At 41.1% G+C, this 26,472-nt stretch overlaps 3 protein-coding genes across 3 annotated transcripts; 1 reads left to right on the plus strand and 2 right to left on the minus strand.

Moving 5' to 3' along the window:
• The first annotated feature begins 531 nt into the window (after nt 1-531).
• On the plus strand, nt 532-6,716 carry ggcx (gamma-glutamyl carboxylase). The gene is made up of 10 exons (XM_031584820.2): nt 532-668; nt 1,451-1,614; nt 1,807-2,108; nt 2,912-3,043; nt 3,478-3,629; nt 3,903-4,072; nt 4,269-4,399; nt 5,038-5,185; nt 5,367-5,571; nt 5,764-6,716. Exons 1-10 carry the CDS (start codon nt 568-570, stop codon nt 5,921-5,923), a joined length of 1,665 nt encoding a protein of 554 aa, XP_031440680.1. The 5' UTR covers nt 532-567; the 3' UTR covers nt 5,924-6,716.
• Nucleotides 6,717-6,989: 273 nt separating this feature from the next.
• On the minus strand, nt 6,990-17,746 carry snx24 (sorting nexin 24). Its single transcript, XM_012822224.3, has 7 exons — nt 17,533-17,746; nt 10,319-10,402; nt 9,932-10,036; nt 9,440-9,534; nt 9,247-9,276; nt 8,959-9,023; nt 6,990-8,091 (listed from the first exon to the last, which is right to left on the minus strand). Exons 1-7 carry the CDS (start codon nt 17,620-17,622, stop codon nt 8,021-8,023), a joined length of 540 nt encoding a protein of 179 aa, XP_012677678.1. The 5' UTR covers nt 17,623-17,746; the 3' UTR covers nt 6,990-8,020.
• Nucleotides 17,747-18,659: 913 nt separating this feature from the next.
• loxa (lysyl oxidase a) lies at nt 18,660-26,245 on the minus strand. Its single transcript, XM_012822222.3, has 7 exons — nt 25,390-26,245; nt 25,151-25,259; nt 24,699-24,830; nt 21,413-21,569; nt 19,762-19,857; nt 19,369-19,484; nt 18,660-19,189 (listed from the first exon to the last, which is right to left on the minus strand). The coding sequence occupies exons 1-7, from the start codon at nt 26,021-26,023 to the stop codon at nt 19,183-19,185; spliced, it is 1,251 nt and encodes a 416-aa protein (XP_012677676.2). The 5' UTR covers nt 26,024-26,245; the 3' UTR covers nt 18,660-19,182.
• Nucleotides 26,246-26,472: the final 227 nt, after the last annotated feature.

Genomic DNA, 26,472 nt, shown 5'->3' on the forward strand with positions numbered 1-26,472 from the left:
GAATTATGGGAGCAAAGGGAGATGGTTTTAAGACCAAATCCACCTGAGGTAGTAGAATGTACTAATGAAAAGAGTATTGATTGCCATCTCCTGCTGTGGAGAGAGGGCAAAGACAACAGACGTTCTTCAGAGGAACAAGTGGTTGAGTTCTTCCTAGATCTCGATAAGGTGCATCGCACACAATGAACTGAGACCATCAACTCGCTCTTCAAAACTGACTGATTCATATTTTAATAGCAAAGTGTGTGTTGTCTGCTTATGTCTGCCAGAATGTCAGTGGGACATTGGTGTTAGAATTGCTTTCCTGCACCTTGTTAGATTATATTTCATGCCCATCCAACAGGCAGTAGGAGAGTCAAACCATCTTTTTTCTCATAGGGCGAAGCATCCACGTCATTAAATAGGTTATGGTATAGAACGGCTGTCTGCTACTGCGGTGCAATCACATTCGCATTTTCTTGCAGAAATACATCTCTAGTTTGAAAGTGTGATTCATTCACCACAGTGCATTAGGTTGTGGTAACATTCATAAAAATGACAAAATCTTCATATATTTTCTAGATATTCATGGTGTACTTCATTGCTGGAATCAAGAAGCTTGATGCAGACTGGGTGGAGGGATACTCCATGCACTACCTTGCTCACCACTGGCTTTTTGACCCATTCAAGTAAGTTAGCCCATTTTATTTCATCTAAAGTGGTAGAGAGTCTGATGGAGTAAACCTGACAATGTTGATTGAGCACAGAGAGGAAAAGAGAGGGATTCCTGTTGTCTACCAACTTCAAACAGTGAAAGACACTTTTAAATCTACTGAGAGGGATTAGAGAAAGAAGAGCATTGTAGTTATTACCACAAAGCAGATGTGAAGCTAATCAACGAGCAAGTCAGAACAGGAGTGCAGTGGGAGGAGGAGTGAAGCTCAAAGGAAGTGGACATTTTAGCCAAATATAACTCCTATGGTCAGTACAACCAGACTGAACCACACCAACACAAGAATTCCAAGCATACATCAAAATCTACTGGCTGCAGAGATTTGTGATGGTGATTTTTAAACTCGAGTCTCATTCGTCTCATTGAAAAACAGTTTTTGTGTTCGTGCCCAAATACCAAAACCAGCGTTGATGAATACCTAGGGAGTGCAAATACTGACAAAAATGTACACTTAGATGTAGTGTCAATTGTTTGCCTCAAGCATGATGAGGATAAAATGCGGAATCGTCATCACAGTCACTACTCTTTGACCATTGTGCCAATGGACCATTGTACCATCGTGCGTGGGTGTGTAAACCCGAGAAACGGAGAACAAGAAAAACAAAAAGTCAGTGATTCACTGTTTGTTTTAGGGTTAAAGTACAGAACTAAATGCAATGGGAAGCTTCCAGTGCTTCCAATGGCACAGTGTTGCAGTATGCATACTTCAAATATGTAACTGCTTGTATCTGTTCACAGGCTGATACTCCCAGTTGAACTGGTCAGTTTGCTGGTGGTTCATGGAGGTGGTTTGGTTCTGGACCTCACAGCCGGCTACCTGCTATTTTTTGACGTCACACGCCCCTATGCAATCATCTCTGTCTCCTATTTTCACTGCATGAACTCCCAGCTCTTTAGCATTGGTGAGAAAAACAGAAAACTATCTGCATAAAAAGTGGAATTAAAACAGTACAATACAATGTTATATGAAAACAACTGTGTAACAAAGATATATGTTGAAATAGCAATGTAGTTAGGCATACGATTTGTTGGCTTTTGGCCTGTAACACTCTGTTATGGAAAGAAAAATCAATAAGGACTCTGTTTGTCTGCAGGTATGTTTGCCTACACCATGTTGGCCACTAGCCCCCTATTCTGCTACCCTGACTGGCCACGGCGCTTCTTTGGCCACTTCCCCGAGTTCTTACGGCCGATACTACCCATCACATCACCACCATCACAGACCAGCTCCTCATGCGTTTACCCCAAACTACCGACCGGGTCTGCAGTCCCACAGGAGGCCGCCTCCAGCCCGAAGCCCTCCAGCCCCAGACTGAAGCACAAGCTCAGAGCAATCTTTACCATCATTTATATCATAGAGCAGCTTTTCCTACCCTACTCTCACTTCATCACACAGGTATGTCATGCGACTGAAGAACTAAACCACTCTCTAAATATATCACATATATATCAAACTACCAGTCAACAAGCTGCTCAACTACCCATAGCCTAAACCTGCTCCCGTCAGAGCCCTATCATGACTAGCTCCTTACTTTGACCTAAACCTTATCCCTCGGTCTTCCTCATGGTAAACAGAATGTCATCGGCCTCTTGAACAAACACAATCAATATAAAGTGGCTTCAAGTCTCAGTTTGTGTGTTGAATTGAATATGCCAAGAAAAAGTAAGTTTTCTGCTTTTTTTTTTCGCTGCAAAGACAGTGTTTGCTCAGTCAAAGTAAACATGGCCATCAGCCGACTTTGGCTGTTTTCTGTTAATGTTCATTTGTATGTACAAAACGAGCCAACCTGTCATTTACCCGTGTGGTAAGGATGTAGTACTTCTAAATGAACTCTTTATAGAAAATACAACAAATTCCCTGCAGTAATACAAGTCCCAGCTGTGTCAGCAGTGTGATAAACTATAGTGCAAATTATGTTTAAGCACGTATATACTCTGAACTTCAGGAAGATGTAACTTCAGTAAGACTTATTCAGCTTAGTGTACTTGTAACTTAACTGGCTGCTGGAGAATAATTTCCTTAAAGTGTTAAATGGCACAGTTAGCCATCCAATCCCAGCCATAGCACAAAGCGAGTGTGTTTAGAGATGAGCTAGAGCCTTCAGGTCAACTACAGGTCATTCCACTAATTTAGAAGTTTGTCTTTTTCAGCCTGTGTTTGGGGTGTTATTTAGACTGATTTCCATCTGTCATACACAGGGTTACAACAACTGGACCAATGGACTTTATGGATACTCATGGGACATGATGGTTCATTCACGATCCCACCAGCATGTTAAGATCACTTATCGTGATGGAATCACAGGGCAGGTTGGATACCTCAACCCAGGGGTAAGGATGCTGTGTGTGTGTGTGTGTGTGTGTGTGTGTGTGTGTGTGTGTGTGTGTGTGTGTGTGTGTGTGTGTGTGTGTGTGTGTGTGTGTGTGTGTGTGTGTGTGTGTGTGTGTGTGTGTGTGTGTGTGTGTGTGTGTGTGTGTGTGTGTGTGTGTGTGCTTAAAGGATACTCTGGACAAAGTGTATGCAGCTATTAAATCTGCCTGTTTCACTGTGTTGTTATTGGGTAGCTGAATTTCATCAGCATCATGTTCCTGGTGTAGGTCATTCAGAATGTGTAAGGTTGAGTTCAAGTCTTCTCCAGGTTTTGTTACTCTAATGTTTATGACTTCATGTATGTAATGTCCTTACAGACCAATAGAGACCCAGACAATATATTGTGGTGATATAGTGTTTCATGTTTTTAATCACGAATGAACCCTTTCTCAAGGTGTTCACACAGAGCAAACGCTGGAAGGACCATGGGGACATGCTGAAGCAGTACGCCACCTGCCTCTACCACCAACTCCCACACTACAACATCTCCGAACCGGAGATATACTTTGACATCTGGGTGTCCATCAATGAGCGCTTCCAGCAGAGGTATAAGGACAACTCACTCATGAAGTGTAGAGTTTTAGGTTTCATTTTTTCCCCTGAAAAAAACATTTTTACACATGTTTTAAAAGCTGACAATTCTATTAAATTAGGAAATTGGGATGTTTGTCAAACTTAGGGTGTAAAGTAATGCCTTACTTTACATTGTAAAGTCATTGTTAACCTTGTTATATGGGTTGTATGGTACCTCGCCCTTGCCTGAGGGTGAGACAGATAAGGTTTTACTAACTACCTTTATCTCCTCACATTGATCTGCAGGATTTTTGATCCTCGTGTTGATATAGTGAAAGCTGACTGGTCACCATTTAAGCCAAATCCCTGGCTCATGCCCCTGCTGGTGAACCTCTCGCCTTGGAGGACTAAGTTTCAGGACATTGAGGACACCCTTGATAATCAGACAGAGATTGTCTTCATCGCTGACTTCCCAGGTGAGTCTCCATGCCACTGCTTGAGATTACTTTAGAGGTTGCCCATATCTTTAAGTTCACAACAAGTGTTATACATTTCAATTTGTCAATTTGAATCACTTCTAGATCCTACATTAATCAAGTATAAGTGGTTTCCTCTATTTCCTAGTTACTGCCACTGATCTGTAATGTGGGGGGGGATGTGTATATTTTGCAGGCTTGCATCTGGAGAACTTTGTGAGTGAAGATCTGGGCAACACCTCTGTGCAGGTGCTGCAGGGTCAGCTGAATGTGGAGATCCTGGATGAAAAGAAAAACTACACTTTGCAGCAAGGCGAACAGATGAAGGTACAGTCATACTTACCTCAAAATGCTTTTACGCTCTGAATTTAGAGACGCTACGGTACAACGTAGAATGAATTAAAGCGTATATAAAATATGAATACATACTGTGGATCCGAACCTTCATGAGACTTGTGTGTAATGCAAATGTACTTGTTTTTATTTACATTTACATTTCATTTCGTCATTTAGCAGACGCTTTTATCCAAAGCGACTTACAAGGATGTATACACATTGTACATTTACACTGATGGCACACTGCACATCAGGAGCAATTAGGGGTTCAGTGTCTTGCTCAAGGACGCTTCGACAGGGAATCGAACTAGCAACCTTCTGATTACTAAACGACTTCTCTACCTCCTGTACCACTGCCGCCCTATTTGAATCTATTTGCATGTGTGAGAGCAGCTTCCAGCTGGAGCCTAAAGTAGTAGTATTATTACACCAGGGTTCTAATGCTCGTAGCTTGACTGTTCTCTCCCTTGTACGTCGCTTTGGACAAAAGCGTCTGCTAAATGACTAAATGTAAATGTAAATGTAAATGTAAATGAATACATACTGTGGATCCGAACCTTCATGAGACTTGTGTGTGTAATGCAAATGTACTTGTTTTTATTTGAATCTATTTGCATGCGTGAGAGCAGCTTCCAGCTGGAGCCTACCATAAGGTGTACACTGTGTCAGAGGGGCCGTCCTGCTACATGTACATCTACGTCAACACCACAGAGGCGGCTCTCCAGCAGAACTTCACCAAGCTGTCTGAGCTGCAGGAGCGCATTCGCAATGGAACTGGTGAGTCTGAAATGAACAGTAAGCCACTGAAATGCTTGACTGCAGGCATTAAAGTCACACACAAACACACACACACACACACACACACACACCACAAAAGTACCCAATCCAGCATTCATAAACACTCCTCACACAGTGCTGTAGTAACACTGGACTGCTCCTGGTACCTTACGTTGCACAGAGACGGAGCCTCTGGCACCAGAGCTTCAGCCCCTCATGATTGATAATGAGGATGGCCTAGCAGAGGTCAACGCCACAGACCCCGTCGTTCAGTTGTTCCTGAAGCGCCAGCGCCGCATGAAGGAAGTAAAGAAACGACGCGAGGCCTCCTTCATCGAGAGGATGCAGCGATTCTCTGTGAAAAAATACTACATGCTGCGACGTGGGTGAGTGTGAAACTCGCATCTGGTTACTTAAAAAAAAGTACAATTCCTCTCAAATGAACCATAGTGTCCGCCTGATATGAAATCCAACCTAAACTAAACGACGGTTGTCAATTTGAAATGACTCCGTACCTAACGGGGTAAACATTTTTAGGGCAAACGCAAAGTTAACTCTCTGTTGGTGTGCATTTTCAGGTTCCTGATGACTGCGATTGCCTTGCGTAATCTGGCCTTTGGGCTTCCCCCTATGGAGCAGCTCCAGAGAGAAGTGGCTTTTGCCAACATGAAAGAGCCCGAGGCCCAGGCTACCCACGAAGACAATTTAAACGCTGAAGTGGGCCATGATGAACTCTGAGCCTTTGGTCCAAGCAGAACGCTGTTACTGACAAGTGTTATCATGGGATTGAGCTATTTGGAACATTCCTAGGTTTTGATGGAGTTTGTTATTTTTTTTATGGATGAGTCTTGTTATAATGTGATGCATAAGGATTTTTGCAAATGTTTTATTTTTAGATGGAACTGAAGGTTGAAGTTTTAGATTGTTTTCGCAACATGATACTCTGCAACCATAAAAGAACATGAACTGGAGAGTGTGTAAGTGTTCTTGACACCTTTTTCCATGGACTATTGCTGCTGATTTCTGATTTGTGCAAAAGATAATTATAATAATGCAAGATAAGAAAGGTGTAAGACTTTCAGCCTATGTTTGGGCAGTAAGAGGAAAAGGTCAACATTTGTGGGCTAGACCATGCTTAGCAAGGAAGAGACATTACAAGAAGAAATGCTGGCTTGGACACCATACTGTCATCTAGAACTATCTCATACTGGCAGTTCTGTAAACACGGGCATTCCACAAGGTCCCTGAACTCCTAGTCAAGTTATGGTCAGGCAGAATAAATACTGGTTGAGTGATAGGCTTGGCGTAGACTGGAGCAAACTTGATCAACGGTGAATGTCATGTCACTCCCTGCAGTAGGGGGCCCAACTTGCCTTAGCTAGATTTGTTTTGAAAGGATTTGAAATTATGTTTTTTTTTGGACCCATGTTTGCCTTTTCATTGTCAGGACAACGCATTAATGTGACATATTAACAAAGATATTGGAGGGGATGATTTATTGCACAAACTAAATCAAAGGAACAAACACAAACTCTTTTGTTGTCATAATTTGCACACTTAGCATTTTTAGTGGCAGTAGCAAGCACCTGTTTGCTTGGCAACATTCCTGTGTGATACAAAAGGGGGAACATAAAATGATATATGCCAATCATCATTTATGCCATTGCGTTTTTGCAGACTGAACTTCACCTGCCTTATCAACAAAAACTCATTCAGATTTTAAGGTTTGAAAAATCAGTTGTGAATTGGTGTGAAATCAGCTAAAAGCTTATGCAAACCATCACACAATGAGAATGCCTCACCATTTTTACGTGAATAAGATTTTATTGCTGTGACATTTTCATGGTATTCACTATAACACACATGATATCACTGTGACAAGGTTAAAGTGCTTCAGTCAGATTCCACTGGGTCAGCAGCACCCATCACTAAGACATCTAGATGGCCAGACAAACGGTACAAAGACAGGGGCCTGTTTGTTAAAAAAAATGAATTAATTTGTAGTGAACAGGCTCAGAGTGAAGTGCAAATCTACCATTCCAAGTAAATGTTTGTGGTGAGTACTGAATGCAGCAGATAATGCACGTAGAGCATGTAATGCACTAAAGTCTGTCACTGTTCATTCCTCATTTCATTTAAACAATGCATCGAAGTTTACTTTACAGTAACTAGGTTACACAGTTTCTTCAACAGCCTTGAAATTAAGTGAGTCCACTGACACAATATACAAAGAAGTCAATTGTAGGAAAACAGTTTTTTTTTTCAACAGAGTGCTGAACCAATGAATCAAATGTCAACTCTTGTCCTTAAGTGACTCCAAACTGCGGCAACTTTATCCAATCACACAGTTTTGACAAGCCACCTATTAGTGTCTGTGTTACAAAAACGGTGGAGAATGCCCTCTTTCCTTCACACACAGTACATTCAGACTTAACTTATGGTCAGTTTCCCTTTATCATCCAAGGCATTTCGTGCCCGATTTCTGAGAAGAGCATGCAGTACTTCATTTAAATAGATCATAACTAAAGTGATAAATTAATAAACATGAAAATAAAAACCACACCATACACTTCACAGCCTACATGAGCTCACTTAAGGATCCAACATTTCCCCTCTTTCTACCCTTGACACCACTGGTTTTGAGGTAATGTGTAGGCTGTGAAGTATACATATATAGTACTACCTTAAGGACAGTCGATTTGTGAAGGCCAGTTTTTGTGTTTCCAATCTATATCCATATGTCCCTCTAACGTGTTAGTGAGATCCGAAATAGAGGTCGGGGTTAGTGTGTACTTCCTCTTCATGGAGTGCCACTGGAGTCCTTCATTTTCCGCTCTACCTCGGCTGAAGGTCTGGATAGAACATTCCATGGATTACTCCCTCGATGACCACATTAGGAAATGTGTCTATGTGGGGGACAAGATATGGAAAGGGATCAAATTAAATTAAACATTTCATTTTGAGTCATTTGGACATAATGGAGTGAATTGCAGATAAAATGGCAGAAGATAACTGCTACAATAATTAGTAGCTTTACTAAGTTAGTGCTGGAATTGTTCAAAATGCCTCCTATCAAAATTGGTACATTATGTAACCCCTAAGACCAAAGTTCATGTCTATTGTCCTACAAAAGTTGAATCTTACGTCCAGGCAACACAGTGTGCATTCAGTTAAAATGCTTGTGCAGTCTAATCATTGAGTAACTGTACAGTTCTGGGGAGAAACATGAGCAGTTAGCTCCAACTGTTTCCCTGATAAACAGAATTGCACAGCCCATCTTATCACTTTGTGCATGGCCCACACTTTTAACATCGGGTGGCTAAGTAGAGATACCACAAGTTCCCCGGGTGAACATATTTTGTTAACTCCATACAATGATAGAGTTAATATAATGTATATACAGTTTATTTTAAAGAGAAGCAAATCAGAGCCTAAATGTAAAGCCTAAACAAACAGAAAACTTCACAACAGCCACATCACTCCCTGGGTTAACAGACACAACAGTATGTGTGGTTATCAGAGATGAGGCAGATCTTTGCTTTCTGCCATCTCATAGGACATATGGAGTGTCACAAACAGTGCAGCAGTTTTATAACTCGTGTGCCTTTCTCAAGAAAGCTTGTCCTATTTTTATACACCTTGCATTGACTAAGTGAACTAACAGTTTTTTATCTCTTCAGACCAAACTGCTTAGGGAATGTGCCCCTATAAAACAGTGAATATCCGTGCCATTTCCTCCCTCCATCGGCACCAATGGGTGCTGGGCTGATTACCATGGCTATCTGGGAGGACATAGGGGTCCCGCAGGAAGAGGAGAGCTGGCTGATGAGTCAGCTTGCTGGGGAGAGAGCGGAAAAGCAGTCAGCAGGTTTCTGTTGAGACGCAAGCAGTATGACACCACAGCAGACTTTCAACAGTCTAGCCTATTGCTTATGAAACACTGTTGTTGTAATGCTTACTCTGAACAATGTACATTTTAAACATTTGTCAATGGTGTATATAGGAAAAACACTGCATTTAGAGGTTAGTTGTAGAAAAGTTCAAATGTAAATCTTACTTACCTCGACTCATCTGATTCCGTGTCAAATGACCTATAGGGAGAGAGACATGACATTTGTCAACAAATTGAATAACAAATTTACGTCTCAGTAACAACAGATTGGGAAAAGTGCCATTCAAAACAGTTTCAAGGGCCAGCACATTTAGTTCCCAGTCCTCTTTTTAGATCCTAGAATACCAATTCAACAACCTCACCCACAACTCTCAGTTTTTGGCAGTGAGGGAAAATGGCGGATGTTGAGGAAATCCAGGAAAATCTTGGGGAGAACCTCATTTTCCATGATTATAGTCTACGAGAGAATGAGAAAACCAGACTAAAACAGCAGGTTGCAGTAGAAAGGAAAACATTTCTAGGGAGTGGAGTGCTTGACGGCTTAATTTTTTCCATTTTCTCTATGTAAACAATAGACAATTTTCACCTCCAAGTAAATCCTTTGAGACCAAAATAAGGCCATAAAACAATAATGAGTTCTGACAACAGGTAAACAACTTACTGCCACAAACGTGCAGCAGACAGAATTTTACAAGACACAGTAAAAGACTGATGTCCTCTTAAATTATGCTCCACGTTTGGGGCCACGAATATATCGTCGAAAATTAAAAATGGTGGGACGGCACATAGCCCAACTCTCCTGGGTGTAATGGGTAGTGGGGGTTTGTGGGACTGCACAGGTGAATAGGGTCTACCTGGAGGTACAGCTCCAGCCCATGTCTCCTCTGCTCCACAACTTTGGGGATCCAGTTCCTCACATGTTTGGAAGGAATCTCAGGAACTTTGGTTATTTTCTTCAGCTGAAAGGAGAGCATTTAGAGAATGCTTTAAACCTCTCTGTATAGCTAATCTCTCATCTCATCTCATCTCATAGGACCCTATTCCCAAACTCACACTTAAGAAAATAAGGAAATGATTGCAATACGTTTAAAACATTCTTGATATTCAAGAACGAATAAGAGCAGTGGGACCAAACCACATTGTTCATCTTCTTGATCTGGGTTGCTCGAGCTGCTACATTGCACTCCAATAGCTCATGCTGAAATGTTGGCAGAAAAGGAACTGAATCTATGTGTAATCACCGCTTTATGTAGGGTGTGGAATTCGCTGTAGCGTTTCTCAACAGTGTGCTGGCGGCCACACATTAGCACCTCAATCTTGAAGACCTTGGGGAAAAAAAAAAAGACAGAAAAGATTTCAGTGTGCTATGCAGGGGCATTATTAAGATGGGGAAGTTTGGATGTGTACTGACAAAAATGAAAAAAGTATTGTAACTAAAATAATTCACAAATGCATTTGTTTGCGGCATCCGTTTCACCCATAAAGTGTCAGATAAGTTTACATTTTGCAATTATATGTGCATTGAAGGTCCAGTCTGTGATTCTAACCCAATACACTTTTAGTCAAATTCAGTGAATTGCCTCTCATGGTCCTCTGTGTGGTTGTCCACTTTGGTGATCGTACACAGTCCTGGCACTGTAACTACAAACTAAGTGACTTGGACAGCAACAACCTTTTGTCTGAATTGTGGACTGTACCTTTACATCCTCAAACAAATACATGCTTAACTTTACAGAGAATACTGGTCTTTAAATGTACAGGACTTTGTACTGAAACAGTACATAAACTACACACAAATCACAATGATTTGTTTTTTTATATTACTGCCATAGGGCCTATGCCTGAACCTTACAAGATTCTGAACACTAGAATGTGAATAAGCATGAGTAAGGACAAGCGTAGTCATCCTGGAGTACAGAACTTCCTTTTCCTGCTATCAATGTCAGCAATGTCAGTATATCAATGTCAGCATATCAGGCATGTCCGTGTGGATTAACACATTTAGAATGGCTTCTGAAAGGACAGAACACAAATGATAATGTATATTTAGGTCTCTACTTGAGTCAATCTTAGTCTAAAAACAAGTATGACTTTAGCTGACAAATGCTTGAACTCTGATAGCTCAGCTTATCCTGTAAAAATGAGAAGTTCAAAGCTGCATGGTCAGGTGAGTCCAGTGTGATCCTGTACATTTTGAGTATTTCCCCCCTGAAGGTTCAATCTGGTAAATACACAACTTACACAACTTGGTACAAATAGTGATGTAGTTTCCTCTTCTTGAAATACAGTACATACCAAATGAATGAGCCCCTTAATCATATACAAGATGTTTTTTTGTTTGTTTGTTTTATCTCAAATCGCTAAGAATGCATATTCAAGATTGTATGGTCAGTGGTTAATTTTGGTGAGCAAATCCTTCTATCTCCAAGACCCACTATTGCCAATCAAATCAAATCAAATCAAACTTTATTTGTACGGCGCATTTCATACAAGGAAGTAACACAATGCGCCTCACAGTAGGAAAGAAAAGGGGGGGGGGGGGGGGGGGTTACACTTGTATAAAACACACAGATTTTCAAGAGATAAATGAATAAAATAAAATAAACGTACTAACCGCACTGCCACAGTAAAGGACTACTCAGCACGGTCATCGTCAAACTAAGCTGCTGGGGGGGGGGGGGTTACAAACACTTGTAAAGAGACACAGATAAGTAAATAAATAAATAAATGTTACATTAATGTTAAATAAATACATTTTACAAGTTACAAAACACTTATAAAAAGACACAGATTTTGCCAGAGATAAATGAACAGGAAATTACGTACTAACCGCACTGGCACCATAAAGGACTGCTCAGCACAGTTATCGTCAAACTAAGAGACAGCTGCTGGGGGGGGGGGGGTACAAATACTTGAAAAGAGACAGAAATAAGTAAATAAATAAATGTTCCATAAATGTTAAATACATTTTACAGTGAGTGATAAGCTAGATCAAAGAGGTATGTCTTAAGTGCATGTTTAAAGGTTTCAACCGTTTCGGCCATTCTTAGGTATTCTGGCAGAGTGTTCCAAAGGTTGGGGGCATAGAAACTAAAAGCTGCTTCCCCATGTCTCTTTGTCCTGGCTTTTGGAACTGTTAGAAGTTCAGTGCCGGAGGACCTCAGGGATCTACTGGGTGTGTACCTTGAGAGCATGTCTGTTATATATTCAGGTGCATGACTATGGAGTGATTTATAGACTAGTAGGAGAACCTTGAAATCTATTCTAAAACTAACAGGTAGCCAGTGCAGTGATTTTAATACTGGTGTGATGTGCGCTCTCCGTCTTGTTTTAGTGAGGACTCGCGCTGCTGCATTCTGTATTGTTTGTAGTTGACTAATGGCTTTTTTTGGTAGACCAGACAAAAGCGAGTTACAGTAGTCTAGCCTGCTCGTGATAAACGCGTGCATCAGTCTTTCGGTGTCAGCCTGAGCGAGAAACGGTTGCACCTTAGCAATGTTTCTTAAGTGATAAAAAGATGTTTTAATTATATTTTTGATATGGGTTTCAAAATTGAGATCTGAGTCAAGTATGACGCCTAGGTTTCTGGCTTGGTGCTTGGTGTTAAGTGCTAGTGTTTTTAAGTGTGCAGTTAGTTTCTCTCTCTCGTTTTTTTCACCAATGACTAATACCTCTGTTTTATCTTGGTTTAGCTGGAGAAAGTTTTGTGACATCCATACATTTATATCAGAAATGCAATTTACCAAACAATCAATAGAGCTGTAGTTGTTGGGTGTTACAGAAATATAGAGCTGGGTGTCATCTGCATAGCTATGATAGTCGATGTTGTGCCTCCTAATTACACTACCAAGGGGTAGCATGTATAGACTGAAAAGTAAGGGCCCTAAAATGGATCCTTGAGGGACCCCACAGGTCATACAAATGTTTTTTGAGCTGTGGTCTCCGAGGGCGACAAAGTATTCCCGGCCAGTTAGATAGGTCCTAAACCAGTTTAGGACCGGACCAGTGAGGCCAACCCAATTTTCAAGTCTATCAATAAGGATATTGTGATCAACAGTATCAAAGGCTGCGCTCAGATCCAGAAGGGCCAAGACAGATAGTTTTTTGGAGTCAGCATTAATCCTGAGATCATTTACAACCTTGACTAATGCCGTTTCTGTGCTATGATTGGAGCGAAAACCAGATTGGAAGGTGTCAAATGCACAGTTAGCATCTAGGAAATTATTTAACTGTTTAAAGACAATTTTTTCCAGGATTTTGCTTAGAAAGGGAAGGTTAGAGATGGGTCTAAAATTGTTTAGAACTGAAGAGTCTAAATTGCTTTTCTTCAGGAGGGGTCTCACCAGGGCAGTTTTAAGTTCTGATGGGAAAATACCTGTAAGCAGGGAACAGTTTATAATGGCTAGAATGTCCTTAGACACAGAGTCAAAGATGGTCTTAAAAAATTTGGTGGGAAGGGGATCAAGAGGGCATGTAGACGGCTTCAGTTGTGACACTATTTTGCTCAGCATTTCTATATCAGCCAGTGCAAAAAAGCTCATACTGTTACAGCATGGTGGAAGGGGATCAGAAAACAAGACATTTGGAATTTCTTGAGCAATATTTTTCCTAATGTTCGTTATCTTATCTCTGAAGAATGCTGCAAATTCCTCACATTTGGAGGTGGAAAAGAGACTATCATCTACTTTAGGTGCAGGATTTATAAGGCTGTCTATTGTTGAAAAGAGGACCCTGGAATTGTTAGAATTTGTAGATATCAAATTAGAGAAATGATCCTTCCTAGCATTTCTTATTGCTTTATTAAAGACTGAAAGTTTATCCTTAAAGATATCAAGGTGGACCTGTAGCTTGGTCTTTCTCCATGTACGCTCAGACCTTCTGCAGGATCTCTTAAGTTTAATAATTTCCTCATTTCTCCATGGAGCTTTTTGTTTGGCTAAAACCTTTTTTTGTTTCAATGGTGCTACAGAGTCAAGTGCTGTCCTTAATTTTGTATTTAGAGTAGTTACTAGATCATTAACACATGATGGCCCCGTATCTGGGTTTTTTGCACTAGTTATGTTCATCATTACTTTGAAATTCTCAGCTGCTGCAGAGTTAAGATAGCGTTTCTTAATAAAACATTCAGCACTATTTCTAACTTTAGGTACCAGTGCTGTAAAGAAAATACAAAAGTGGTCAGAAAGAGCAAGGTCACAGATAGACGATATAACAGTTGTAAGACCCTTTGTAATAACTAGATCAAGGGTGTGGCCACGGTTGTGAGTGGGTTCAGTGATGTGTTGTGTAAAGTCCATGGAATTCAAGAGATTCATAAAATCCCGGGCCTTTGAGTCGTTCCCATTATCAACATGTATGTTAAAATCACCAGTGATAATAATCTTATCGTAGTTTGTGTGTATAATGGAGAGTAGTTCTGAAAAGTCTGTTAGAAAAGTGGGACATTGCTTGGGTGGCCTATACACAGTTACTGTCAGAACAGGAGGCTGGCACTTTAGAACTATGGCATGATATTCAAATGAGGCAAAATCATCGAAGGAGATGCTCCTGCAGCACAGGGCATCCGTGGTTATGGTGGCTGTCCCGCCCCCTTTTTTACCTGTTCTAATGGACTGAAAAAAGCTATAATTGGGAGGGGATGCTTCAATAAGAGCTGCAGACCCATTTTTGTTTAGCCAGGTTTCTGTTAAAAACATACAGTCTAATTTACGTTCACATATAAGATCGTTAATGAGAAATGTTTTCCCTGATAGTGACCTAATATTTAGTATTGCCATTGAAATATTTTCTGGATATAGTGGCTCACAGGAAGGAGGAATATGCCGGGGTATAGATAGAATATTTGCTGGGCTTCTATTGTTTCTATTGTATCTATGGCCTTTGTTTTTAACTGTGCGTTGGGTAGAGATTAAAACTGGAATAGGATTATAGGCGCATGCCATAATATTATATGAAGCAGCCTGTTCTGAGGTAGTGGTGTCATATATTGCTCTGTAGAAAACATTGACAGATTCAGATTCATTTTCATAAACAGTGTTATTAGAGTTACTACCTGGGGGGCATGAGTCTGTGATGTTTTCTACAGGATGTCAGTGCCTTAGGGTGGTCTTCATGTTGTCCGACAGCAGACTGGCTCCGATCCGGTTCGGGTGGAGGCCATCATGCTTCAGCAGGCTGGGCCTCTCCCAGAACAGGTCAAAGTTGTTAACACAGTCAATGTCTAATGAAGCGCAGGTCGCTCGCAGCCAGGTGTGGAGGTTGAAAAGTCTTGACCATCTCTCAGCGCCTCTCCGGTAGGTAGGGAGAGGCCCAGAGATGACGATCCGTCTTCCTGTGTCCATGAGGGTAGTGAGGAGGGCTGTGAAGTCTGCCTTCAGGACTTCTGTCTGTCTTGCTCTGATGTCGTTTGTGCCCACATGTACAATTATGGTGCTGACCTTGGTGTAGCCGGCGAGGATGCTTGGGAGTCTACGTTGAATGTCACGGACCCTCGCTCCGGGGAAGCAGTGGACCTTGCAGGGACCGCTTGGTGAAGGGGGGATGTAGACATCTCTGATCATGGAGCTGCCAATGACAAGGGTGGAGGTTGTCATGTCAAGCGGGAGAAGCCGTCTAGGGGATGCTGACTGTGTTGAGGGCCCAGGATGGGAAGCAGGGCGGCGTGGGCGATGCTGGATGTCAGTGTGATGCCGTTGTTTCTCTGGAGCCGGTCTGCGGGGGCGTTGCAGGGCGGGCTGAGGAGGGGTGTCATCAAGCCCAGGGGGCTCCTCCTCATTCATCAGTGTGGTGTAGCGGTTTCCCAGTTTCAGGGGCTGGCCTGGCTCAGTGTGTCGTCCCGACCGCCTTCCATCACGCTTGCTTCTGCCAGCTGTTCTCCATGGCTGGTGAGGAGTGGAGTTCACCGGCAGGGTGGGCTTGGTCCCCACCAGTGGCCAGGGAGCAGTGGTGTGGTCTGGGTTTGTGTTCATGCAGGGCAGAGTGGAATCGAGATGTCCAGTGTGTGTGTGTGTGTGAAGAGGACCCACAGATACAATGGAGTCAATGAACTGCTCATCCAGCTTGATCTGGTAGAGGTTCGCTAACCTGACTTCTAGTTCTACTACCTTCTGTCTGAGCAGGAGGCAGGAGTCGCATCCAGGTGCACCACTGAGGGAAGGCATCGTGGCGATGTCAGATGAGAGGCCAATATGTTTTGAGTACTTCTATCTGTATGCACGTAGTATTTTGAAGAGACTATTTAGTCAGTAATATACTGTGTGAAGTGTTGCACATTGCCAAATCTATGTCTATGTTCTTATAATCACATTATTGTGTTAATATTTTCTCTAGCTACATTAGGCATTTCTACAGGATCAAACGACAATAAAAATATTCAATATTAAGGGCAACAGATACATTATGAACAGAGTATCTGTATTATGCAGGTCGTGAGAAATGTGTAACTACACAAATATTTGGCAAAAAGTGCAAAGTGCCCTTCAAGGCAATGAGGTATGAAGGTTAAAAAATGAAGGTTCGAAACATTTCATTATTTCTATTGGTCTGGTTTCCAAAAATCCTTTTCCAGTTAATCCCGCATGTGGTTAACTGAACACACCTAATTTATCTTAAATCGACTGCATTTAATGACTTAAATAACGGATGGGGTGTAGCACGGGCAGTAGCGCCACCCTGACTGATTTTGAATGACTTTGTTAAGTGTAATGTACGCTGACTGTAACAGCTATTGTAGACTAACACATCTTTTACAAGACTAGAGAAGTTAACATTCAGACAATGGTGCTTAAGAAGGAAACAATAATGATACGATTGTATCCAAGAGGGAACTGAATCAGTGACAAAGATAACACAAGGAGAATACCGTTATCGCTACCGCTACAAAGGCAAACATTCCATCGCTTTGTGGATACCCATGGTTCGAGTTCCACCACCGCATGTTATGTATCATCAGCTAAAATGATCTGACTTTCATGATAGTGATGTGTTAATAACACAATAAATCAAAGCCATTATGCCATTTTATGTGCCGTGGTAGCGGTATTATTTGCCCACCAACAGTTTTTATCATGAACGCGACTAAACCTTTTGAGAATATGAATATGAAGCCACTTTACACTGAATAGTGAGAGCCGATCAGCTGATTTCGGTCATGTTCTCGCACGAGAAATCACCTGTGATATTAGAATCAACAGCTTATCGCTGCAATCTTACCCCCAAAATAGCCTACATCCCCTATACGATACGGAGGAAACATCCCAATATCCAACTCGTCAATTTCATTAAGGGATCAGGTATTCAGAGATGTAGTTTACATGTATGACGAGTTGCGTATCGTGTGTAGGTTACTATACGAGAACGCTACAATTTACTTCTTTCTATATGGGCTATACATCCTAATGTTAAGTGTATATCATTTTTTAACCGAGCAATTCATTCAGGCGTCGCACATTCTTACCGTATATCCTCTTTCCAAGGCATTGTCCTCCGATCGAAAAGAAGGAATAGAGACCATTAAGGGATGCATCTCGAAAAAAGCAAAGTTCATGTAGGTAAGCTATTACATAACATACTTAATTTACTGGACTTTCATGAAGCAAGCTACAGCGCTCCGGACCAGCGAGTGAGATTTGCATTCTTTCTATCGTCACTTCACCAACAGGAAAAGGGCTACGTGCACCTTTCAAAATAAAGGTTCATATTGGCTGTACATTGAATTTAATATTCAAGTGTGAAATTAAGAGTCTGTAATCTTATCGTGTTTTAAAGCAGTAATAGGCACATTATGTCAAACTTTTAAATAAAGAGTTCTGACAAGATCTTAATAATTTGGAATGGAAATCTAAGTTATGTCTAAGAAGAAGCTGTTTTCCCTTTTCACTTGAGTGAGATTCACAATAGCTTTGACAGTATAACCTCAGTAGTCCACCAAAATAGCAATGATTAAGAACAGAAAGAATATCACCAGCTTCATTAAACACTTGATCTTACATATTATATGGTCTTGTTGCATTCATAAACCTGTTTTCCGCCTGCATGTGTTTTTAATTGGCTTATTTAATATTTCAAAGTATAGGTTTAAAATATCAAACAAGCCTATGCCTTTATGTTATACATTGGGCAGTACAAGGACATAGGGGCTGACGGGCAGTGCTACGTCTCTGCCCGAGATTTCCACTGGCCTACAACTTTTATCACCTACAAGTGGAGTCAAGTCATGACCTCACGTGAGTCATTAGAGGGCTGCAAAACATTGCATTACTTTGGTATGCTCCCTTTATTCCTTTCATTTAGACCCTTAGTTTTGTTTTTTTAATGCTTTAGGAACTGCTTAATGGTACTCGACTTTGGTATTCCATATGAAATGTTTCCACCACCACCACATCACTCAGATGTGGCTAATATTTGAGAGAGTACGCTAACGTGTGCTCACTGAATTTGATCGCTAGACATGCTGGTTGTCAGCATTTAAAAGTAAGTAGCACATCTGTGGGTTGTGGGATGGGAAGTGCGGTGTCAGATAACTTTAAAGTTTAGGAACTGCCATATACTGTATATATCTGGTGATGCACAACACAAGTAAAAAACATTTAAATGATTTATTCAAGTATAATTCGGAAATACATAGTGGGGGCGCAGTAATAAGCTAATGTGTACAATGTTAACTCAGAAACAGGAAATTAGAGCACAACAGTTCCACTACAAGAACTAGAACTACAACATTAGAAAAGAAGTCTTGCAATTTATTTTTTGTAAACATTTTGTCTACTGGTGTAGCCCAGTGAAGGGCGTCTTTACATTATTATGTGCTAATAGAAAAGACAGAAGAAAGCTGTGATTCAGTGTGTAGTTTCATATGCACAGTTGATACCATATCTTAATAGTAAGCAATACAAATGTAAAATTGCAGTATGAGCAGTTTTTCAAAAATTAAAATAAACTTCTAAGACATTTCACCTTTCACACAGTGGGGCTTTTATACTGTGCTTCTTCCAAACAGCATCCGTGGCTGTTAAGTACAAGTATTTATCATTGACATTAACGTGATAAATGAATGGCTTGATCACTGTCTTAATTGTCCTTCAGTTGTTCATAGTGTAGTCCATTCTCAATATCTGAAAGCAATTGAGGGGTCAGTTTAATTATAAACATTTAAGAAATGACAAAGAATGTACAAAGAAGAATGCAGAACACATGTTCCAGTGATAAGATGCCTTCATGTTTTCACATCTGTTATTTGCTGTTATTATGGATGAGATTATCTGTCATCTACAAAAGAAGACCAGATACTTACTGTGAAATATGACAGCCAGAGACATGAGCATAGTTGCCAGTATACTGGACATCACAGCGAACAATATTGTTGCTGTAGTCTGACTCCGGGACCTGGTAGTGGGGGTTCACACTGACCTGCAAGATGAATGAGAGACAGTACCCTGAGTAAATAGGCCTGATAGTCACACACATATTCACACACGCACACTACCCTGTGTTTACTACATTCTGCAAACAATACAAATGGCCGGTAAAACGGGAAACTAATTTTCCTTTATTTTTCCTTTACTTTATAATTTGTCAACATAAAATAAATGCATGGTATAACAATCCATATCTTATTCCATTCATAAATTATAGGTCAGAGTATGAGAAGGTAATACAATATAAATGGTACAAGACTAACACAAACCTTGAGTATAAAGTTGCCAGGTTTCACATCAGTGATGTCTATCCACTGGCAGTCAATGTCGGCATTGTAAGTGTCATAACATCCTGGACTCAACCCCTGCAACAGCAGACAGTGGTTTTAAGACATATGGCTCAAATCTTTGAACATTATAGCCTGACATTGAGTGATTTACACTGCTGTCATTCCCCACATAACAGCTGATCCAGCCTTGCATGAATTGCTGAAGGTGGTTTGCCACGGTCCAACTTCAGCTCAGAAAGGCCTCTCTTGCCCATAAATCAGACATAATCAGCATGACTCTGTTATGAAGAATGTGGGAAATATTGGATCTATAAATGGAGGAGGTTCCAAACAGAACTGGAACAACCATCTCACATCTCGTCTGAACTTTAACCTCCAGCACCTTAACAAACGGGTACTACTCACTCACCATACGGAACAGATTATAGGAGCCTACAATTCACCCCATCATTCCCTTTTACCACACATAAATCTGGTCTTTATTCAGTGTCTGCTTTTCCATTTTGTGGGCAACACTCGATTTGTAATAGTGGACATGTGCCTTTGGGATAAAAAGTACAGTGCTATTTATAAAACGCATCATATTTCTGTGCTGTAATTGTAATATCAAAATAATGGTACTTCTTAATGTTTTTGTTATTTATCTTGTCCTATTTTCTTTTATCAGAAATAACTCTAATGGCCTTTCTTATATTAATTCCCAGAATAAGGAGGGGGAGAGTTTTGATATTTGCCAACCAGTATACATAAATAATATGATTTGGACACCAGATTTCACTGTTTTCTGAACCCCGCATCAAAATTGACATCTTCAAAGGTAGAGTCAAATCTAATAATCTAGTCTAATCGAAGACACCTTTCAGCAAACTGCTCCTCACTGACTATCTGTTCTGTGTGTTTGCTCAGAGAAACTCTGGTGTTTGTACACAGCCATAAACAGTTCCAACCAATCAACACGTTGCTTCAGGAGCACTGAAGTGAGAGGTACAATTTGATATTCTGTTAAAATGTCACCAACCTTTCACCAGATATTGTACCTTTAATGAAATACTGACGCTTGAACGCCTCCTGCATTGGGGTGGTCTCTAACTGTGTAGGTAGCGACCAACCCTTATGATCACTCCTCAAACTAGAAGGGCCCTCAGAGAGCACATACACCCACCATGGACAATGTGCCCTATCTTTGCAATGTTAAAGACAGTTCATTTTTACTGGATCCGGCCCTTGATCCGGATCAACTCCAAGATTAAATAAGGTTTTCCTTGGACCATGCTACACCCCTCCACCAAATTTCAGCCAGTTTTTGCGTAATCCTGCTGACAGACAGACAGACAAATAGTGACAATGAAAACATAACCTCCTTGGCGGAGGTAAAAGTAGTTGCTGAAAATAGATTTAGTAATTGGTGTTTACTGAACACCAGTGTGCGAAAACAGGACTGATGCTGATGTGTAGAGCTACCACTTGTGTCTCATTTCAAACACAATTAAGTGCATCAAGTCCAACCATTTCAGTCCATTTAAAAGAAAATTATAGTGGCATTTCACTCTGAGATAATGCCTCAATTTAGGCAATTTAGTCTGAACTGCCCTTAAGTGATACTGTGTGTAAACAGCAATGGTGTAATTACCTGGGTGTGTGAAGTGCAAGCAAATCGTCTGTAGTAGCCATAGTCACAGGACGTGTCCTCCAGACAGAAGCTGGCCTTGTGTCCCTCTGCCACACGATGCTGGGTGCTGGCATCTAGCAGGTCGTAATGGCTGAACTCATCCATGCTGTGGTAGTGCCTGAAATCACAGGGAAACTTTCAGTGGCTGAGATGCCGGGGGGAGAATAAATAGAGTGCAAAAGTAGAAAACATGTGAAATAGAGAAAGTGGTTTTAGAGATTTAAGAACAGGTGTATGGAAAAAATGGTTCCAGTCCTCCAATTACAAGTGCTACATTTTTGCCAATCGTTGTGACTAGGCGAGCTGCATAGTTGTTTTGGAACAGGAGCCCTAATTAATGTATTCCCATGAAGTGCATACCTGAAGACTTGTGAGCTACTTGGATGGTTATGTGGTTGTCAGCAATGGCTACTGATGGTTCTCCAATAACAAGGCTTTGTAATTGTACACTAAAAGGACTACATTTGGACATTGCACATGTTCCCCAAATGGCACTAAATTAGAAAATAATTCCACAAAATCCATATATGTGTTACAAAGATAGCAAAAGATACGACTCCGATCTGTTTTCAAACAATTGGATCGGTAATCGTGCACCTATAGGTACAACTCTCTACAAATAGAACGGCTACACTGAGAGATCATTTTAGTGATCTGTTACATAAAAACTGTCTTTTTCATCATTGCTATTATGTAATTGTACACTTATATATATTTCAATAACATAGGACAGCAACGATGCATCATGACATTTATGAGCATTTGGCACTTCAGGGAACCATTGTGTTGAAACAAAGGGGGCCTTCCTGCCTTCTTTGTGTTAATGTTGCAAGTTAGCAGGAAGAGTTGCTTTCAATGCTCTTATTCACCAGTCTTGTTTCTGTAAAGCATTATAAACTTTATACTCAGTGGGCCTTAATTTAATAAATTACGCATTGTGGGTTCTTCAGGGGAATTTAAGCTCACTGTTCTTGGGAGCATACACTTTGTGAACCGCACGCGCAAACATTACGCCATTTCTGCTGCCACGTGGTGCGCTTTGGTGTCGTTTTGGCTGGTTGCGCACCTCCCTTTTTTTTTTCACTTGTTGCACGAGGCACAGCTGGTATGACCTCTCAATGTAGGAGCATAGGGATTCCAAGATGGCACAGAACTCGTGGAGGGACTTTACAGCAACAGTACAAACAGTACAAACATTTCTGTGGTTTACGTTAACATTACAGTCTTGTCTGATGAAGACCTGCAAGTCAAAACTTTGCATTTAGGCTGTGCCAAAACATCTTTTCCTGATGAAAAGTGCTAGAATAAAAGAACACATAATGCAGCTGAGGCCAACTTTTGTTTCCATGACAAGTTATGTTAACCTACAGTTAGGGAACAGGCTTGTTTTGCTAGCAACTAGTAATAAAACACTAACCAGAAATCAGATCTGTCCAGTTTAATCCACAAATGGATGTCGGTGATTAACTGTCATGTCAGATAGCCTAGGTTATTTCACTGTACCCATTCAAACATTACCTGTGTCCCCGCGGGCAATGAAGCCCGTAAATGGGGGGCTTATCAGCTTGCGCCACAGTGCCCCCCAGCTGGGGCTCTTTTGCCATTAAACTGAATATTTAATTATTTTGCGATTGAAAAAGCGCATGCAGTCTGGTTTTTAGAGTGTTCATTCTACTGAAACCCTTTTTAACCTCTTTTATCTGTGACGGGTGCATTGAGAGTAGCACAAGTCTCTGCTCAGTCATCAGTTCTGATTTAACTAGACTTGTCACCATCCTTATCTCTTCAGCCTTGTCTGAACTGGGAATTTCAGAGAAAGCACACAGCTGATTAGAATTGTATCTTGTTGATGTTCATTCAGTGTTTCTTGGCAGGGACAAGTATCAAAATCTCATCACCTTTCCACTGGTGTACCCCAGGGATCGATACGTGGACCCCTCCTATCTTCTATCCACACCACTTCCTTAGATGAGTTATCCCTGTTATACAGATGATACTCAACTGCACTTGTCCTTTTCCCTGGATGATTCCACAATATCGGCTTGAATTTCTGTATGCCTCAGTGATATTTCAGTTTGGATGAGGGATCGACACATTCAGCTTCTGTTGTCTCTGCCTTTTCACTGCAGCAAGAGATGGCAGTCAAGACTAATTTTGTTTGTGGTACCTCGTGGTGGAAAGATCTACCTAGTACTGTCCGTTCCAGTGAGAGCCTTGGTAGATTTAAACAGCATTTTAAAAACTCACCTCTTTAAACATCATCTGTCTAATTCGTTTTTTATTTATTTATTTATTTTTTAAGCATACTTTATAAAATGTAACAACTTATTATGGACTTATTATTATAAACATATGGTTGGGTGGTCTTTGTCTGACAGTGGTTTGATGAACTGCCAATTTCACCAGATCTCATCTGAGAACAAAGACAGGAAACTAATGGAAAGGATCATGTTTGCACACATCCTTGGTAAAGAACAAATAGACTGTGTTGAAGAATTGGAATGTGTTTACAACCAAAGTTTTTTAACAGAGGATGGATACCTACATCAAAAACAGCTTCATGACAAAAAAAAAGCCAGAATACTAAAAAATCTCTTTCCTAAAGGATTTCTCCAGGCAGATGACATTTCAGGGTTTTCTACAACTGGCTACAGCATTAGGTCATTGTATGCATTGGGAATGTGCCAAATGCACTCCAAGTGTAGTAGAGTAATGTGGCCTCCCTACATCAGAACAAAACTATGCTGTAAGACATTACCATGCATTGGGTTTTTTGGCTCTACAGGACAAGTGAGAGGGCCAGTTATGTGTTTTATGAAAGCAAGCACTCAGACCATTTCCCTTGGAATTGAACACTGTAACCACACGTAACACAACTCCAAAAATAGCATTAGGTAAGCGCTAATAGGAGACTTCATGTTGTACTGTCAAAGGCTGGAAGTGGCATACACTGAAATCAGCAGGATCTGAAACTCTCCATGCAGACAGACAGACACACTGAGGATACAGAATAGTTCTGTAAGCTACTGTCACTTTCACAACGAAAAATCTCTGGTTTGGTCTTCAGAGGAACCAAGAGCACAGGTTTAGCCCTCACAGGGAACAAGAAATCAATAAACCTTTTCTTTTAACATGCCTCAAATAACCAAAGGTTTCTGGAGGAGGGCAGAAAGTCAAACAGACAGGTGACACGTGAAGTCAGTGAAAGATGATTGAGTAGACCTGGGACAGAAATGTACACACTCACTGGTGACAACTGTGCCACTCCCATGAGTAGCGTGGTCTGCTCGGTAAGAAGTCTGAGGTTCCTTGATTCTTCACACGCTGTGGAAACCTCAGGAGCTGCCGTGTGTCATAGTCTCGAGCACCGTAGGCTGAACTGTTGATCCAAGATACAATCAGATCCAATAATTAACATGGCATTCTGTGGAAAATCTCTCAAATATGCATGATGAAATCATGTTGACAGGAGAAGAAAAAAAACAGATGTCTCTTTGGAACTCTTTTTACATGACTAACTGAATGATGATGCAGAAAGGCAGCCCACTAGCAACTGATTCCTGGGAAACTAAAGGTTTATAGATATTGCTGTCTTTTTTTGGAGCAAACATTTTCACAATTCTTTATGATGACATAAATCATAATATTCCACATTGAAACACAGTCTATGCACAGTACTTTTTTTTCTCTTCACAATACCTTGCCAAGCAGTTTTCCTCAGAGGCACATCTAAGGTTATACATGGGCACTCTTTGGACGTACGTGGAGGCTTGGATATAAGTAGGGTCTGGCACAAGGTCAGGCAGGCCTATGGAGAATGTATATCTAGTGATTTCCATGATGTATGCACCCTTAAGTAAGTTACTTTTACAATGAACAAATCACTCACACAGCAAATGTCATTCACATAATCGCATTCACATTTGCGTCGCTCTTACCGTGTTGAAAGTACCTTGTGCCATATCCCGGGCGCTGCCTGCGTCGCGGTCTCTCGTATGCGTCAGGGTCATTGTAGTATGGGTTGTCTGGGTCAGAAGACTTGTATGGATTGTAAGGATCGTCTCCGGCCATCATGTCTTCTCTCCGTAGATTAGATAGCGGAGGGGTCCGAGTGACTTGGTTTTGCGCAGCACCAGATGTGCCGTTACCTGAAGTGTCATTTCGATTAGCCGGCTGATTTAGGCGCGCGATGGGTCCTCGGTTGCGCCTCTGTGTTTGAGATTGTATCCGACGCAGTCCGACAGTGCGTCCCGCTCCATTGGCGGGATTAAGGGGTCGGGATGAGCTCGAAGGACTGTTCGCCGAGTTGACGTTGCTGACGATAGTTATGGATTTGCCCTCGGAATTATCCTTATTTTGTTTTTGCCTCGGTGGTTGATATTCCGAGCCGTGGCTGAGTATGCTAAAAACTTGGCCATTGTGCTGCCACTGAAAGGTCTGCCCAGTATCAGAGGCAGTACTCGCAAGGCTTTGTTCACGGACTCGTTGAGAGTGAGTAGTTTGCAGTATGCAACTGAGTAGACATACATGCGCGCTTAAGCAAATTAGAGTGTCAAGTAAACGCATCTGCATTTTAAGAGGCAGTGAATATTTTGGTCAACGTAAGGACAGACTGTAGGCTCAGAAATATCCCAAAGACAAAGAAATATTAAAAACTGATTTGGAAAAAAAAATTATAATATCTTTTTCATGTTTTAAAAATGCCTACATGGCCATACGCATGATCTAGGCGCAATCTCTCATGTCTCCACACTGGAGAGCTACCCAAGTTGGCTGTTCTATGGGGAGCTTAAGTAGGAGGAGTTGATTTTGTAAGGTTTCTAATTCCGTTGTTATACAAGGTCCTTGTAACAGTAACCAAATTTGTAAATAATATTTCTCAGCCCTTTGATTAACTCCTTTAAATAGTCTTTGTGATGAGACATGACATGTGGTGAGATTTGTGATGAATTGTGTCTCTGAAAATTACTCTTACAGAGCATTAAATGTATCCGCATGCTTAAGTCATCAAGGGAGATGTA

Source organism: Clupea harengus, chromosome 18 (assembly GCF_900700415.2).
Source record: "Clupea harengus chromosome 18, Ch_v2.0.2, whole genome shotgun sequence".
NCBI lineage: Eukaryota > Metazoa > Chordata > Actinopteri > Clupeiformes > Clupeidae > Clupea > Clupea harengus.